This window comes from Gymnogyps californianus, chromosome 10 (genome assembly GCF_018139145.2).
Source record: "Gymnogyps californianus isolate 813 chromosome 10, ASM1813914v2, whole genome shotgun sequence".
NCBI classification, from domain to species: domain Eukaryota; kingdom Metazoa; phylum Chordata; class Aves; order Accipitriformes; family Cathartidae; genus Gymnogyps; species Gymnogyps californianus.
The window spans coordinates 4920486-4935110 of NC_059480.1; the positions used below are offsets into that span (position 1 = coordinate 4920486).

The window sequence follows — 14625 nt, forward strand, 5'->3', positions numbered from 1 at the left end:
CCAAAGAAAAAGGGAGTTCTGCGTTTTTGGGTCCAACAGCCACTGCCAAACTGTTTCAGTTCAACCCACCAAACCTGCTCACGCTCCTATGTATGCCGCTGGAAGTGAAGGGCCATCTCTGCCTGCCTAGGAAGTACAGCGGAAAAACCTGAAAGAGCCCCTGAATGCAGCACTTGAGCAGCGCTGACGATCTCAGTCTCTCCACGTTATGAAGTGGCGTTGCTCTCAGCACCGTCGTGCTTTCGGCAGCTGTATGGTAAGCAGCGCTCTGGCCAGCGGCTGGGTAACAAGATCAGGGCAATTGCATATTCCACTGGAGGCAGCAGAAGAGCTGCCCTCGGAGGGGCCGGCCGGGTTCCCCCCGGAGGCCTCCCTGCAAAGGCTTGTTTCAGCCCCGAGAGCCAGTTTGTGGCAATAACAAAAGTAAAACAATGAGGTACGGAAAGAAGGGCCCAGCATTGGGGAAAAGACCAAGAAAGAAGAAAACAGCTCGAGCACTGCCAGAAATAGCAAACAACTGAAACCTCTTTCTCCTCCCTCTTTTTTTTTTTTTTTTTTTTTTTTTTGCCAAGATGAATTAAATATGTCCTTTGGTTGGTTGGTTGGTTGGTTTTGGCAAAGTGAAGCCCTCGGCCGCAGTCTCTTTCCTGGCTGTGCTAGTGAGTTACCGCCACAAGTGCTGCGCGGCAATGAAAGCCACCGAAAGGAGGAGGAGGAAGGCAGAAGGCAAAGATCTGCTGCTGGCCCCACTGACGCCGTGTCCAGACTGCTTAGGAATAGCATGCGTTTCTGGCTGCCTGGTGCTGGGGCTCTTAGAAAGTCTTTTGCCACAGACGTCGTCAGGACAGCTGTCACCACTCCCGGAGCCGCTCATGTCGTCACCTGTGCAGAGACAAACACGGGGTGGTGAGCCCCAACTGCCTTCCTTATGGCGGGCGACGTCCCTGCCTTCCCCTTGCTGCAACCCGGGGGGCTCTGGCCACCAGCCCTGCCCCGGCCACCTCCTCCTCTCTGCATGCCCCACTATGGGATGCAAGCCCCTATCTGATCTCCAGCTGACTTTAACCACCTGCGGCTGCAGCAGCTGGAAACCTCCGGAGCAGATGGGAGCAGTGGCCCTGTCAGCAGGGCTGGGCTGGGACTGGAGAGAGCACCCAAGGTTTCAGTAAGGCGCTGAGAGCAGCACAGCCTCCAGCCACCCCGCAGCAAGTCGGCTGCACTCGAACGGACCCTCTGCAGCCCCGAGCCAAAAGCCAGGTCACCACAACCCCTCTCTGCCATCAGGGCCCAGCCGCAGGGTCTGCACGGAGGCCCGTGCAGGCTGCCAGGACTGACTGCTCAGCCCCTCTCGCCTACCGTGGACCTCTCCGGTTCTGCTAAACTCACTTGCGTCTTGGAAATCCACATCATTCCCGATGTTAGCGTTGCCCAGCCGGTTTGTCATGATCTTTAGCTGCATGATTTGCTGGCGAATGGTCATATCTGGCTTGGTGATATCCACCTCCACCTCCGGGTTGTTAATCTGATTAGCTAAGCCGTCCCCCATCACTTCCGGCAGGTAACTGCAAAGGAAAGCAACAAGTTTAGATGTCTCCCCCCAGCTAAGCTCGCCTCTCCCCATTACGGACACCAGTGATAATCCAGCCTCTTTGATTATCCCAGAGAAGCTGCAGTCAGTGGCGCTGGCTTGTCGAACAGCCTCCATATGCTGGTGTTTGCTGCGAGGCAGCCAGCTCTACAGATGGCTGAGCCATGCTGCCATGGCCAGACCCCATCAGAGCCTGGGGCTCACCCTGAGGCCACCTCAGCTTGCAGGAGGTTGCTGGTGGCCTTGCAGCATCACTGTCCCAGCATGGGGAGGGGTTTCCTGCAGGAAAGGCTGTGCGTGGGGCTGAGGGGTTGCTTTCAGGCTGGTACCTCTGGAGCCACAGTGACACTCCCCTATAGAAAAGCTCTGACCATATGGGAGGCTGTGGAGCACCTTCATCCCCACCCCAGTTAAACCCTCTGCAACTGACACCTTGGGACGACTGAATGCTCCCAGCCCAGTATGACCAGACATGCCCCCAGGGAAGCTTCAGTTAACTGGGAGCTATCAACCAGCAAACAGAGCTGCGCTGCACCCTTCGGCAGTGCCCCGGCCCATCTGCTCCTGCAGATCTGCAGCACGGCTGGCAACGACATGAAATACAGAAGAACCGAAGGTGCCGGCTCCAGGCTGGCAGAGACCAGCCCAGCAGGTCTGCAGAGAGGAGCGGAGAGAGCTGCATGTCCAGCAGCTGCCCATCTCCCCTCACAGCCATCCTTTAACCGTCAGCCATGGGTGGGAGGTGTTTCTGCAGCTGTCTGATGTCACCCGGGTGCCTCCTCTCCTGAGGGAACAGCATTTCAGAGCAGGTATGGATAGAAAGACCCGTATGCAATTCTCAGCAATAGCTCTGGAGTTCGTGAGGTAAATCCAGCCCTTCTGCCTTCTGAGTGCACGTGGAATTGCAAAACTGCTTCATTAGTACAAAACTACAGTTATTTCATGGCGAATGCATTTCAATGCTTAACCCTCCAACACACAGCAAAATGCCAACAGGCTAGACATTTCCAGGTACCAGTTTTTCAGGAAACACAGCAGTCCTGTGGACAGGGACAGACCTCTCGGCTCAGTCTGAACAAGTGGGGCTGGCTGAGACGATGCATAAGTGCCTTTTATCAAACCCTCCCTCTCTCACCCCAGAACGGTGCTATCCTGGCACCTTGACCCTCTCCATACCTGCCCTTGGTCATGCCGTTCCAACACTTGTCGTCTGCCGCTGAGCTGGCCATTACTTTTTTGCTGCACAAGCTGCCAGGCAGGGTGATCCAGTAAGTCCTGAGAGCTGTCAGATTCCCTTTGGCATCTAAAACCTGTGAACAAAGAGGATGCTCAGGGCCAGGAGAGCTCTGGGGCACCCCAGGGCTGTTGAAAGGACAAGGATTCTGCCCATTTTTTTTTGTTTTACCATCACAAAGTCTGTTTTTATGCAGTCAGGGATGTCACCAACCTTCCCCTAAAGACCAACTGTCAACCCAAGCACCCAAAGCTGAAGGTTACATGCTAAGGACTGTTCTGGTACCAAAAGACTAACCAGGAGAAGATCATCTTCTGGGCCATGAGGGCAATGCTGAGAAGCAGCTTTGGTGGGAGCCAGCAGGGCTCTGCCAGGGTGGGACAGGCAGGTGTCTGTGACTAAGGAGCCTCTGAAATGTGGGACCATGGCAGATCCCGCAGCTCATCGTCCACAGAATCCAAAATCTCCGTGGAGGAGGACCTCTGGCCCCAGTATCCATGCTGGACTGCCTGAGGCTGAATGACACCAATGGCAAGGAGCCTTTTCAGATAAGTTTGGCACCAAATCCCTGAGAAATTGGTTATCAGCAACCTAGACCCCGACCTTGTGCCGAGGCAAGATCAGATCTGCTTAGGTCACACCAGCACCCGCCGATCTGGTCTTCTTCAGACTCGCCAGCAAAGGCGATTCAGCAGCCTGTGGGGCGGTCTGCCCCGACCTGCAGGACCCAGTGCTGCACCGGCTGGGCTCCCAGGGGAGGCAGTGCACCAGCACACTGGCGGGGAGGGAGCTTCGGAGGCAAACTCACCAGCATCTCCAGTGCTTGCGCAGAAGATTTTGCTTCCAATGCGACCTTCCCCCGCCTTTTCTTGTCCTCGCTGCTGGAGCCTTTTGTGCTGATTTTGGGATTTCCACAGCCTTGGAAAACCTGAAAAACAAACCAAACTCTCTATCCCATGTTTTGATACTAGTTCTTTAATTAATTAGCATGCCACAGTTATGGGTTTTTTTTTTCTTCTTAAGTATGTTTATCTTTCCTATGTGCAAGATCTCTGAGATGCTCGCTTAGTTTCTGGTCAAGGTTAGTCTTGTGCCAGGATGTGTTTTCAGCACACTGTAACTGGTTTTGGTTACTGCTATCAAGCAAAATGTTCAGCACTAACACAAAATTAGCACACATTTTTGGATGAGTCACCAGTGTTGATATTAAATTATTTCTAGCAATTTTATCTGTTCCTATTATGATTGAAAAATAAAATTCTGGGAAGAAAAAGATGGGAGTTGCTCACACTCATTACACCAGTGGTGTGGGCTTCAAGATTGCAGAGCATGTAAGCTTCATTGATTTGGACAACAGACAGAGACTACCCCAATGACTCTTGCAATCGGCACCCACACTCAGCAAATGAATGCCCCCTCTGACCAGGGGAGTGCAAAGACAGTAGATGTGTCACAATCTGTCAGGTTGGATGTTTCAGGGGCAAATGAGGAAGCCGAACGGATTTACCTCCTAACTTTGGGTGTCTCCCATCATCCTAACTACCTGCCCAGGCATGCTACCTGCCAAAGGAGAGCAGAAGCACTTCGAAGGCACAAATCCTCACACTTTGCCTCTAGAAGGAAACGAAGGGTGCCCGGGAAGCGCCTGTTTCTCCCAGTCTCTGCATGACCAGTCCAGGCAACGACACCTCCGCTGCAGATAGCCAGTGCTCAGGCAACTGAGCCTCACTGTGGCTGGTGGAAGGAGCACTTGGACAGCCAGATTTAACGAAGCATCAAAGGTCACGAGGGCCTTTGCACTGTCAGTTTGATTCAGGAAACACCAGCCTTTACAAAGAAAGCCATCTGATTTGACAAGATGGCTCCAAGGTTGTTGTGGTTACCAGGGTGCTGTCAGAAGCTATGGATAAATTTGACTTTGCACGGTGTCCCCTTGAAGCAGAGAAATCAAGACCTCAGACAGAAGCACTGCTGACGCAGCTTGTGCCAGCTGCTGAATGCTTTTGCTAGTGGATTCTGACAGCCATCAGCAAAGTCCTAATCTAGACAAGAGTCCCTCCAGTGACAGTGGGCTTCGTCAGTGTGTCTGAGGGACATTCAGCCTAGAAAGTCCCCTCCTGGGGTGTGCTGTCCTGCTGACCAGATGGATCCAATGACCATGGCAGTTCAGCACCAAGCCAATTAGTTCATCTGTCTCCTTTGCTCTGTGCAAAAAGCCCCACCTTGAAAACTGCATGTAAAGCATTTTCAACTTGGTTCTACCAAAATAAAACCAATTTGGTTTCACTGCTGTATCTTTCTTATTGGCCTGTTACTGCTGTTAGCAGGAGACAACTCTTTCAGGAGGTAAAAACCCTGGGAGGTCTCCAGGACAGTGGCTCTTGTAGCAGCTCCAGCACAGCATGGTATCAAGGCAATCCTCTTGCCAGCCCAAGGGCTTTAGGTGAGCAATGTCCATTACTGACGGAGAGAACACGTGTCCTGCAGACTGAGGTGATCAATAGTCTCCTGCATAATGGCAGCAAATAGACGTTTGCAGCCTTTGATAGCTCCTGCTGCCTGAAATCCACCAGAGAGCCACAGGGAGCGAGGGGGAGTGCGAGGAAGCAGGGAGAGTGCTCCGTGGTGCAGTGAACACAGGGCTCAGTACCAAAAGTGTTTCTTTCCACTTTTTCCCCAGGTCCCAGGAGAACCCATGACTGAGGGTGTCACTGGGTCCAAGGGCCACTTCTGGCTCTTCTCACAAATGGCAGACAGTGCCCTGGCTCTAGGCTGGTAATGTTTCAAGCCCTCAGCTGCAGCCCGAGCCTGCTGCCCTTGGCCCTAAGAGAGAAGACTCCCAGGACTGCCCTGGGCCAGTCCTGAGCTCATCTGACAACAATATCCTTTACCTGATCACTTTGCCATGCTCAAAACCAGAGCTTAGAGCTGCAGCAACTTGCAGCTCCTGACCTTTGCTACCAGTGCCACCAGCAAAGACTGCTATATTCACCTGGTCACCAGATCATACTGAGAAGCCTATCAAACATGTTTGGTTGCTCCAGTTGAACACCAATTAGACTATTTACTCCTTTTCGTTTTACCAGGTTTACTATATGCCCCTCAGAAACACCTTTCTTTGCAGATGATGCCATGTTTTCCCACATCAGGGGCTTGCTTTTATGTGGACAACCTCAGTCTCACCTAACAAGGGAAGAAAGAATATGGCCTTTCATGTCAGAAAAGAAACCTAAACGAGTACTTGGATGCATGCTGTTGTTAGTGCTTTGACATGTGCCAGTGAATTCCTGCTTGGCTAGGCAATACTTTGGGCCCTTCCCTTCTCCAAGACCCTGTCAGGACCTGCCCCGCTCCTTTCATCTGCATCTCTGCCCTAACTGTGGGATACCTGCAGGACTTGGGGAACGTCTGGGCAAAAAGCAGAAGCCCTGGAGGGCTGTTTTTGTTCCCAAAGCTTCTCTTACCTGCAGCTACAGAGCTGACTGTGGTTAAGTGGATAAATATACTAAAAACAGAAGACCAATAGAAGAGAGCTTAATGATATACTTCTTGGAAGACAGGTGAGCATCAGGAGAGCCTCTTCTATACTCTCCAGATGGACTGCCAGATTGCCACTCTGTCCCACAGATACAACCTGATAGCCCACTGTTTCCACTGCAGAACATCACCCCAAGGCAGGTTAAAGCAGCTGCCTTCTGTCACTAGGGACTGTGCACTTTCTGTAAATGCCTCAGCTCAGCCAAAATACTTCAGGACTCTTCAGACAGAGAGGCACCTGACAGCAAATGGCACCATGCCTCCCACAGTCACTGCATATGCAGTCCCACCTTGCCTGTCTGTACCTAAAGGAGGCTGGCTGGATGTGGCAGGGAGGAATATTTGGAAAGACTCGAGATGGTTTTTGCCTGTGTAAGATGGGTGGTTTCCTATCATTAAAAGAGTAGGCATTTGATCTCCTTCATCTCCTTCAGTTCAGCTAAATAGTGAGCACAAAAAACATTTGGTCCTGGCAGTTACACATGGTGTATCCTCAGCCAGGCCCCGGCACATGCTCTTACCTTGGCTGTGATAGAATCTTTGTTTTCTTGCAAATTAGAAATAGCTTCAGCGATCCTCATGTGAATGGTCCCTATTACAGTGTCTACGTTGTACGGTCCATCAATCCGATCAGCCACCACGACCAGGGAATCTAGTAAAACAAGACAGACACATCTCTCATCAGACTCTGTACAAACCAAGTGAAAGATCACGCTCATACCGGGTGGGATAAGCTGTTGGCCCCTCCGCAGGCTTGTTGGGAGACATCTCTCCATTTTCACTACTGCCCAAGTGCATGTCCCTTTTCCTCTGGCATGGGACAGCTGCCTCTTCCCAGCACATAGGTAAAGCCACCCTCATTGGCAGAGGAACAGAGGTCACCTCCTGCAAATGGTAAATGCAACCTGTATTCACACAAAGTGACCAACATTTCCCGGGGTGCTACAGAATGGAAAAATGGAAAATTGGTGCAGAAATATTAAGTAATGCATAGCAATACTTGGCCCTAACCCTCCTAACTCATTGCATGTCTTCAGCAAAGCACTGCAGCCAGCAGAAAGTGGGAGAATTGAGGTCAATAAAGTGCCGAAGCTACTGGATGTGGGCAATAGCTTCTGTGGCAGTGAAGGAGTGAGACAAGGAGTAATTCTTCTCACCATCTTCTCTGGAAGGTCATCACATGACCAGCCAGGGAAATATCAGGCTATAAAAGCAGAGAAGCAGACCAAAATGCCCACAACTAAACTGGTAAACAGGACAAGGAGTGACTGAGGGGTGCCTCTTGCTCTCAGCTCCTCTTATCTTGGAAAGCTCTGATGTCCAAGCGCTCCTGCCTGGCCTGGAAGCTCCTGCCTGGATGGCTGCTTTGGGACCGTGCTTGGCTTACAAAAAAATTACCAACCTCTGCCTGCCTCCAGAGATGATTCTCAACACTGCAGTTGGGTTTGAAGGAAGGACAGCCTATATGCTCGCAGGGCTCGAGGCACTGAGGAACGCCACTGCAGAGGAAAGCTGACATCCTCGGTGTCCACCGATATTTAAATAGGATCTCAGGGCAGGGCCAAAACTGGGTTTGGACATCTAAAATAGGATCTTAACCAGGTCTGACTTTGCCAGTCAAAAATTGTAATTCTGAAAGTCACTGCTATGCTGCTGCTGCCTCAGTTTCCTACCACTTGTGCTTTAGTAGCCTGGAGGTCACACCCTGCATAAGCTTCATCAGCATTTACGGACCTGGCATTCAGTTACATGTGACCTCAGATGGCTCCAGTGTGGTCTGCGTCCCCCAGGGCACACCAGAAACCTCCTGGCAAGACAAGGGATCTGTCAGAGCGCTGGGGTGGCCTGTGCTCATCTGGAACAGAAAGTGCTTCATGTTCCTGTGGCCTTGCCACATGGAAGAAACCAAGTGCAATAGCTTCATGTTGGTTCTTCTCTACCCAATGAGGGTCAAATCCCAGGGTCTAGGTTGGAGATCTGTACCATTCGTAAATGGAGTTATTCATTAGGAGTGATTAATTCTTCTGTCTGAAATCCTGATATCTCACCCATCAGCCTGGCAGGAGACTGTCACAGCAGATGGTGTGATGTTGTAGAAAGCTTATTCAGCATGAGTTTGTACTGCCAACATTATTCATGAGCAATGAAACCACCAGGTGTATTATACGCGGCAGTTCAACAGAGTATCAGTAAAACATGTCCTTCAACCTACACCATCCCACAGTGTCTATGTGTCACCCACGATACCACTGTAAAGGACTGACGCTTATCTTTGAGCCGCACAGCAAATTTCCTTCAAGCAGGAGCCCAGCCAGCTGGGGCACAACCACGGACCACTGCCATTTCAAACCTGCTAGGAAAGTGTTCAGTCCCCTGCCTGGGCAAGCAGCAGGACTCAGCAGAAAGACCCCAAATGACTTCCATGAGGTCTAGGTGAGGTTTGTGCAGAAGCACTAGGTCCACAGTAGTGGACTGTAGTGTATTAATAATGAAGGTCTGATCCTGAGCCCACTGTCATCAATTTAACAGCACGCTCAACCCTCGCAAGTATGCTCTCCCTGCTGTTACGTGATTAATATTCAGACCCTGACAGCTCTCAGAGAATGACCAAGCCAGGCAAAGACTAGATGAGGGACAGCACAAACCCACAGAAGACACCAAATCTTGCCCACAGGGCTCACAGTCGGAAAGCAGGCCCGGTTGCGGGGAGCAAGGGCAACAGTCAAACAACTGGGAGGGCTCAAACCTCAGCCAGTCTGGAGCATGGATCACAAAATACTCTTTGCTCAGGCCCATAATATAGGCTTTAACAACATGCAAAGTCACAGTTTGGAAACATTATGTATTTATTTTCAGTACTTAAAAAAAGAAAAAAGGTTTTGCTGGTTAGCTTGAGCAAGAATGGAAACAAGGGCCACAGTTTCCAAGTTAATATGTGCTCTCTCTTCCTGCAACACAGTCCTATGGCAGTGCTGATTTCTAAAGCTAAACGTGCCAAACAAAGCGGTAACACTTTTTTGTATTCTGGGAAATAACATCTCCTGCAACATTAAAGAGCTTGCAGTTTAACTTTGCTGCCACTCAGGGGTTGCGGTGTCATCTTCAAGACCGTATTTTCCAGACAATTTTAGCTTGCAGAGGCACTAATGTTGAGATACAGACATTTAAATCAAAGGCTGCACCCCCAAATTAGTGATAAATTATGTTTGAACTACTTACTATAAAAATCTCCCTTAATTTGACTAGCCCTAATTTGTCAAATTGAAAGAGTAACTCCGTGTTCAGTGTAACAAAATCCTCTCCAGCTACACAGAAGGGCCTGGAGAAGGGTGAAGAACGGACAGTGCCAGTGAACCGCTACCTCTGACTCTATGTCTTGCTCCAGTCCTTGATCAAATTGTGAGCTCTGACACTAAAATATACAACTGCAATTTGAAAGAAGCTCCCGTTTCCTCCTAGCCATCACCCCTTGACAGTGTCTCTTGGGGAAGAGGAAGCCAGAATAAGTGCAAAATGCTCATGGAATTGCCTCCCTGTCAGTCAAGGAGAGCTGTATGTTGACCTTTCAGGAGACGGGCAGTCATCCTGCCAGGAGAGCAGTGACAGGTAACAGTTGGCTTGCTCTGGTCAGAAAGGCCAAAGCGCCATCAAAGTCCTGGTGTAAGCCCTTGGGGAAGGGAATATTCCTCCCCCTCTTTTGCAGCAGCCTCCCAAGTAGCTCTCATGGGGAGCACTTCCAATTAGCTGCAGTAAGTTGCCACTTGGTTCGTTAGCTCCCAGAGCGAGGCGGGTAGCTGGCCAATGCACCTCACTGAACAAGTGCACCGGCCTCTGTGTGCAGCGGTTTGATATTTATTTTGCAACTTCCCTTGAGAGGCAGATGACACTCCTTGAACTTCAACAGGGTTTTTATTGTTAGCACCACCACACGTCAACCCTGAGCCAGCCTGTCGGGCTGCAGCTGGCTAGTGAGCTGGCAGGCTTGCTGGCCAGGCAGTGAGTGCCAAGGCAAGGGAAAAGGCCAAGCCTGAAGCTCATCTCCTCCGGTGCTTGCTTTCCATGAGCCCAGACAAACATCAAGGCTCCCTCAGGTCTCAGATCACTCCAGGTCTACAACCTGAGATCACTCCCAGGTGTACAACCTGGGAGAGAAAGAGGAGCTTGCTGGGTGATGCTCTGTGGGCACAAGGAGGAGGGAGAGCTTTACCATTGCAAACAACCTCCCCTGATGGACTGCAGATGGGGAGAGGACATGTGCTGTAACACAAACACACCATTTTCTAAACACAGACCCTCACCAGCCTTAAACCATACCCATCAGCTCCACAAACCACTCTCAGCAGTAGTTCACATTTAAACCAGAAGCCACAGGCTCTGGAAAAAACAGCTGAGTGATACCTGAGGTCTTCTTAAAAGAGATGCCTGGGTCTGATCAGGCAACGCAGAATTTCCTGCAGAAACGCCTGATTGAAGTTCTCCAGCCTGAGTTGCACAGGAGATCAGACCACACCATCACAGTGATATTTCTGGCTTTAAACTCAATAAAATGGACACCTCTATACACATACAAACCACTTTAAAATATCCATCACCTTAGCTGAGTGACAAAACAAAACCGAAATGAGCTCTTATTTAAAATACAAGTCGAGTTTTCCCATTTCTGGTGGTGCCTGTAACTTCCCCCTCCCCATGTATTTGTTTAAGACACCTCTTTCCATTTAGAAGTACGTGATTCTAATCCCTTTTCTCTCCACCCATGGAAACAACTTATGGCTTCACATCTCTCCATCACCTCCGAAGGAGGGCAGCAAGTGCTTCTCCTGTGCTCTCACAAGTGCTCTGGTATGGACGAGGAGGCAGCTCTGACAGTGTACAGGTGGTAGGATCCATCCCTAAGCTTCAACACTTGGGAGGAAAGGAAGAATTACTTGAATGCAAAGTATGGGCAATCCCAAATGAGCACAGGCAAGATGAAAACTCTTTAGGCCTTTGTGAGCCAGCCCAGCAGCGTCCTTTGTAATGGTATTAAAGCCCAGCAAAACGTCCTGCAATAGCTTCTAGGTGTCAGATCACAGACAGAGAAACTGTAGTGTAAAAGAGCCCCCAACAGTCCTTTCTTTACTTGCCAAACACTGCCTCAGAGAGTTCAAAAGGTACCGTGAGAGGCAGCTGTGCTGCAGCAGAGAAAGGCCATCTTACCCATCAAGTACTTCCACTCGGTGTTCAGGTCTGCTTGGTTGGCCAGGCAGCCCTTCACGACGTTCAGGCAGTAGTTGTTGCATGGCTTCACGCTGGACATGCCCCGGCAGTGCGGGCAGTACATCAGCTTCATGATGGCACGAGTGCATTCGTGGCTGAGAGATACCTGGGGGAGACAGATCAGAGTCAGACACGCAGGCTGGTCAGGGGGGCAACGTGGGCGAACTCCTCTATTCCCTGGGGTGAAGGAGCTTGGTGTGATTTGAAAGGCAGCACGGCTCCCCAGGCGTGTGGCCCTGGGAAAGCCGCTTCCCCTCTCACTGCCTCTCCTTCCCCCCACCCTTCCTCGGGTGTCACCCGTGTAGGAGGGACGGGACCTCTGAGGCAGCTGCTAGTTCCTCGGGCTGTGTTTGAACCCAGGGTTCTGGGAAAAAACCCATATGTGAGCATCATCCCCCTTCCAGCCAGGTCTGGTGGCCACAAGGACAGCCCGGGCTGTCCATCGGCTGTAACCGTGACCCTGACACACGGTGCACGTGTGCCCCTGGAGCCTCTGCAATCAGTGCCACCGCCGTGCCCTTTCTGCAGGAAGGGTTTGTTGTCACTGCTCGGCAGATGCAGGTGTCCCACCACAAACTGCATCTCCGGCTTCCTGGGGGGATGCACAGTGGGGGCCTGGACATGGAAAGTTCTCAGCTGGCATCTTCGGAAAGAAGAATGGTGTTGGGGGAAGACTTGAACAATTCCAAAAATATGGGCAATTGAGAGCACTCGACACTGGGAAGTGATTGCTTCTGAAAGCACTTCAGGAGCTGCAGGCAGTCGGAAAAGTGGGCCAACACACGCTGTGCCAGTGGCTTGCAGGCACTGCACGTGCAGCTGATACTTTGCAGACGTGACTCCGGAGGTGGCTTTGCCACCTTTAATTAAACCACCCTGGTCCCATAAGCACAGAGCCAGTGCAGGCGCAGAGCCAGAGAGCAGGGCAGAAGCCTCTGCAGCACATCAAAGTCCCCCCAGACCGTCAGCCATGGGACAGTCTCCCCCTCCGACTGCCATGGGCAAGGGGCTGTCAGTGTAAGCTGAGGGATGAATAACAACCTGGCAGACCCTGCAGAGATGCTGGCAGAGCTCAGCACTCCCCTGTGTTATTGTTCAAGTGTATTCTCCTTTGTGGTCTTTTTCCATCTTTGCTCAGATCCATTTGCAATTCCCTTGTCATTCTTTTAAAACCATTTACAAAAATAAACATAAGTGTCTGCATGCCAGTCTCCCTTGGTACCAGGTACTCAGCACTCACAAGGAGCCCAAAGAGGGAAAAGTGATGGAAGGGGCAAATCTCGACATGGAAAAATCCCTGAGCCTTGAGCTGCAGCTGCAATGCTGAGAACTGCCCCGACCTCCTTATTACTTGCGAAAAATACTTTGAACATGGCCTTTTAAGTTTCTTCTGGGGGACTCCAGAAAGATCCAGTTCTGAGGTACCCTTAGGAGAGCATGAAAATCCTGAGCCCACCATCAGAGGCTGAGAGAGAAAATCCCTAACCTTCCCCCCTCCTGAAACTGCCTGCACAGTAGCACCTCACTTCCAGTCAGCCTTGGAAAACAGATCTTGGATGGTGCTGGGGCTTCATCAGGCAGGAATGCATCAAAATAACCTCCTGAGAACCTTCTTCAGGACTAGGACAAAAATTCTAGGTCTCAGACAGAGAACCCAAACAGAGACTGCTTCCCTGCCTCGGCAGCCAGAACAAGCCCTGCGATGCCTGCAGATAAACACCGTGCTCCACTGCGGCCGGAGGTGCTGAGCCTTGCAGGAAACACCATGCACGCCAAGGCTTTGCTCTGCTTCCTTGGTGAGCTTTCTGCCTCCTTTCTGGGACAACTCCCGCAGACAGAAACCAGCGCCTGGCTGCCGTGTGGCTCTGCCGCCAGGAGATGGAGGCTTTGTCCGCCGCACCGCACGGGTGCCACATGCTTCATCCCTGGGAAAAGCCAGCGAAGGCACTGCCGTCTCCCGCCTCACTGATCTGAGGGGGGATGCAACAAAGCATAGGGACAGGCAAACAAAAGAATAGTTTATTTTTCATCTCAGGGTTTAAATAACCATGACTGAACAGTGACTGAAAAGACAACAGGTAAAAGCACGTTGAACACTAACACAGGCTGTAGCTGAAGACCTTCCAAAACCAGAGCATTTACACAGAAACCAGGAGATGCAGCTAGGAAAGGAGCTGCGACCTCTCCTTCCCCAGACAGAGCACTCACGAACATGAATTATACAGAGAAGCTCCAACCAAAGCATGTAACCTGCACAGGCAATCGAGTCCTGAACACAACTTTGTCTCCGTGTTTTACCGGCACGCCCCATCACCGCTCATCCCGGCTTATCCAGCTGTGGCCGTGGAGCACTGTAACCTCGCACAGCACAAACCAGGCTGCAACATCCCAGGAGCTGCGGCACAAATGAGTCACATAGCCAGGCCCTGAAACGTGGGACTTTCCACAGTACTGATGAGAACCAGGGAGCAGCCAGATGGTTTGCCTGCACCCACATACATCTCTGGTTGCACTGCGCAGCCTTTTGGAGCGGAGGGAGCTGAAGTGCTCTGGCTGGAAAGCGGGAGCGCAGCGGTGCCTGCGCAGGAAACACCCCTGGTGCAGTGCGGGCCAGCCATCCAGTGGCAGAGGGGACAGCCACCAGCAGCTAGAGAACAAAGCTATTTGGTACCCTGCCAGAGCCCCTGGGGGACACGGAGAGAGGCAAGTGACAGATCTTGGCTCAGAAAAGCATCGCCAACATACTTAGCTTTAAAGTACTGTGTAAACCCACCAACTGTACTGGAGCTACCCAGGTGACCACAGTGAGCCTGTATTTAAATGAAGCTTGTGACATGCCCAGCAGGCGTTTCACAAGTATTTCTGCTTGCAGAATTTATCCTGGTCTCTGCACTTATTTTTGTGCGTCTCTTTTTCTGACAAAACAGAAAGGACCTTCACACCCTCAGCACAGCACTCCCTTGCCCATCGGAGAATAATCGTGCAGGCCACCCGTGCCCTGCCACCA

The 14625-nt window shown here is 51.2% G+C and overlaps 1 protein-coding gene across 3 annotated transcripts in view; it reads right to left on the reverse strand.

The window, feature by feature from the left end:
* Nucleotides 1–572: 572 nt before the first annotated feature.
* Nucleotides 573–14625, reverse strand: part of GPC1 (glypican 1) — a 315639-nt gene continuing 301586 nt past the window's right edge. For all 3 annotated transcript variants that reach the window (XM_050902544.1, XM_050902543.1, XM_050902547.1), the window contains 6 exons: nt 11559–11724; nt 6881–7011; nt 3631–3750; nt 2765–2898; nt 1387–1562; nt 573–882 (listed from right to left, as the gene is read on the reverse strand). In XM_050902544.1, coding sequence (XP_050758501.1) covers nt 665–882; nt 1387–1562; nt 2765–2898; nt 3631–3750; nt 6881–7011; nt 11559–11724 — 945 coding nt within the window. In that variant the 3' untranslated portion in view covers nt 573–664. The remainder of the gene's footprint in view (nt 883–1386; nt 1563–2764; nt 2899–3630; nt 3751–6880; nt 7012–11558; nt 11725–14625) is intronic.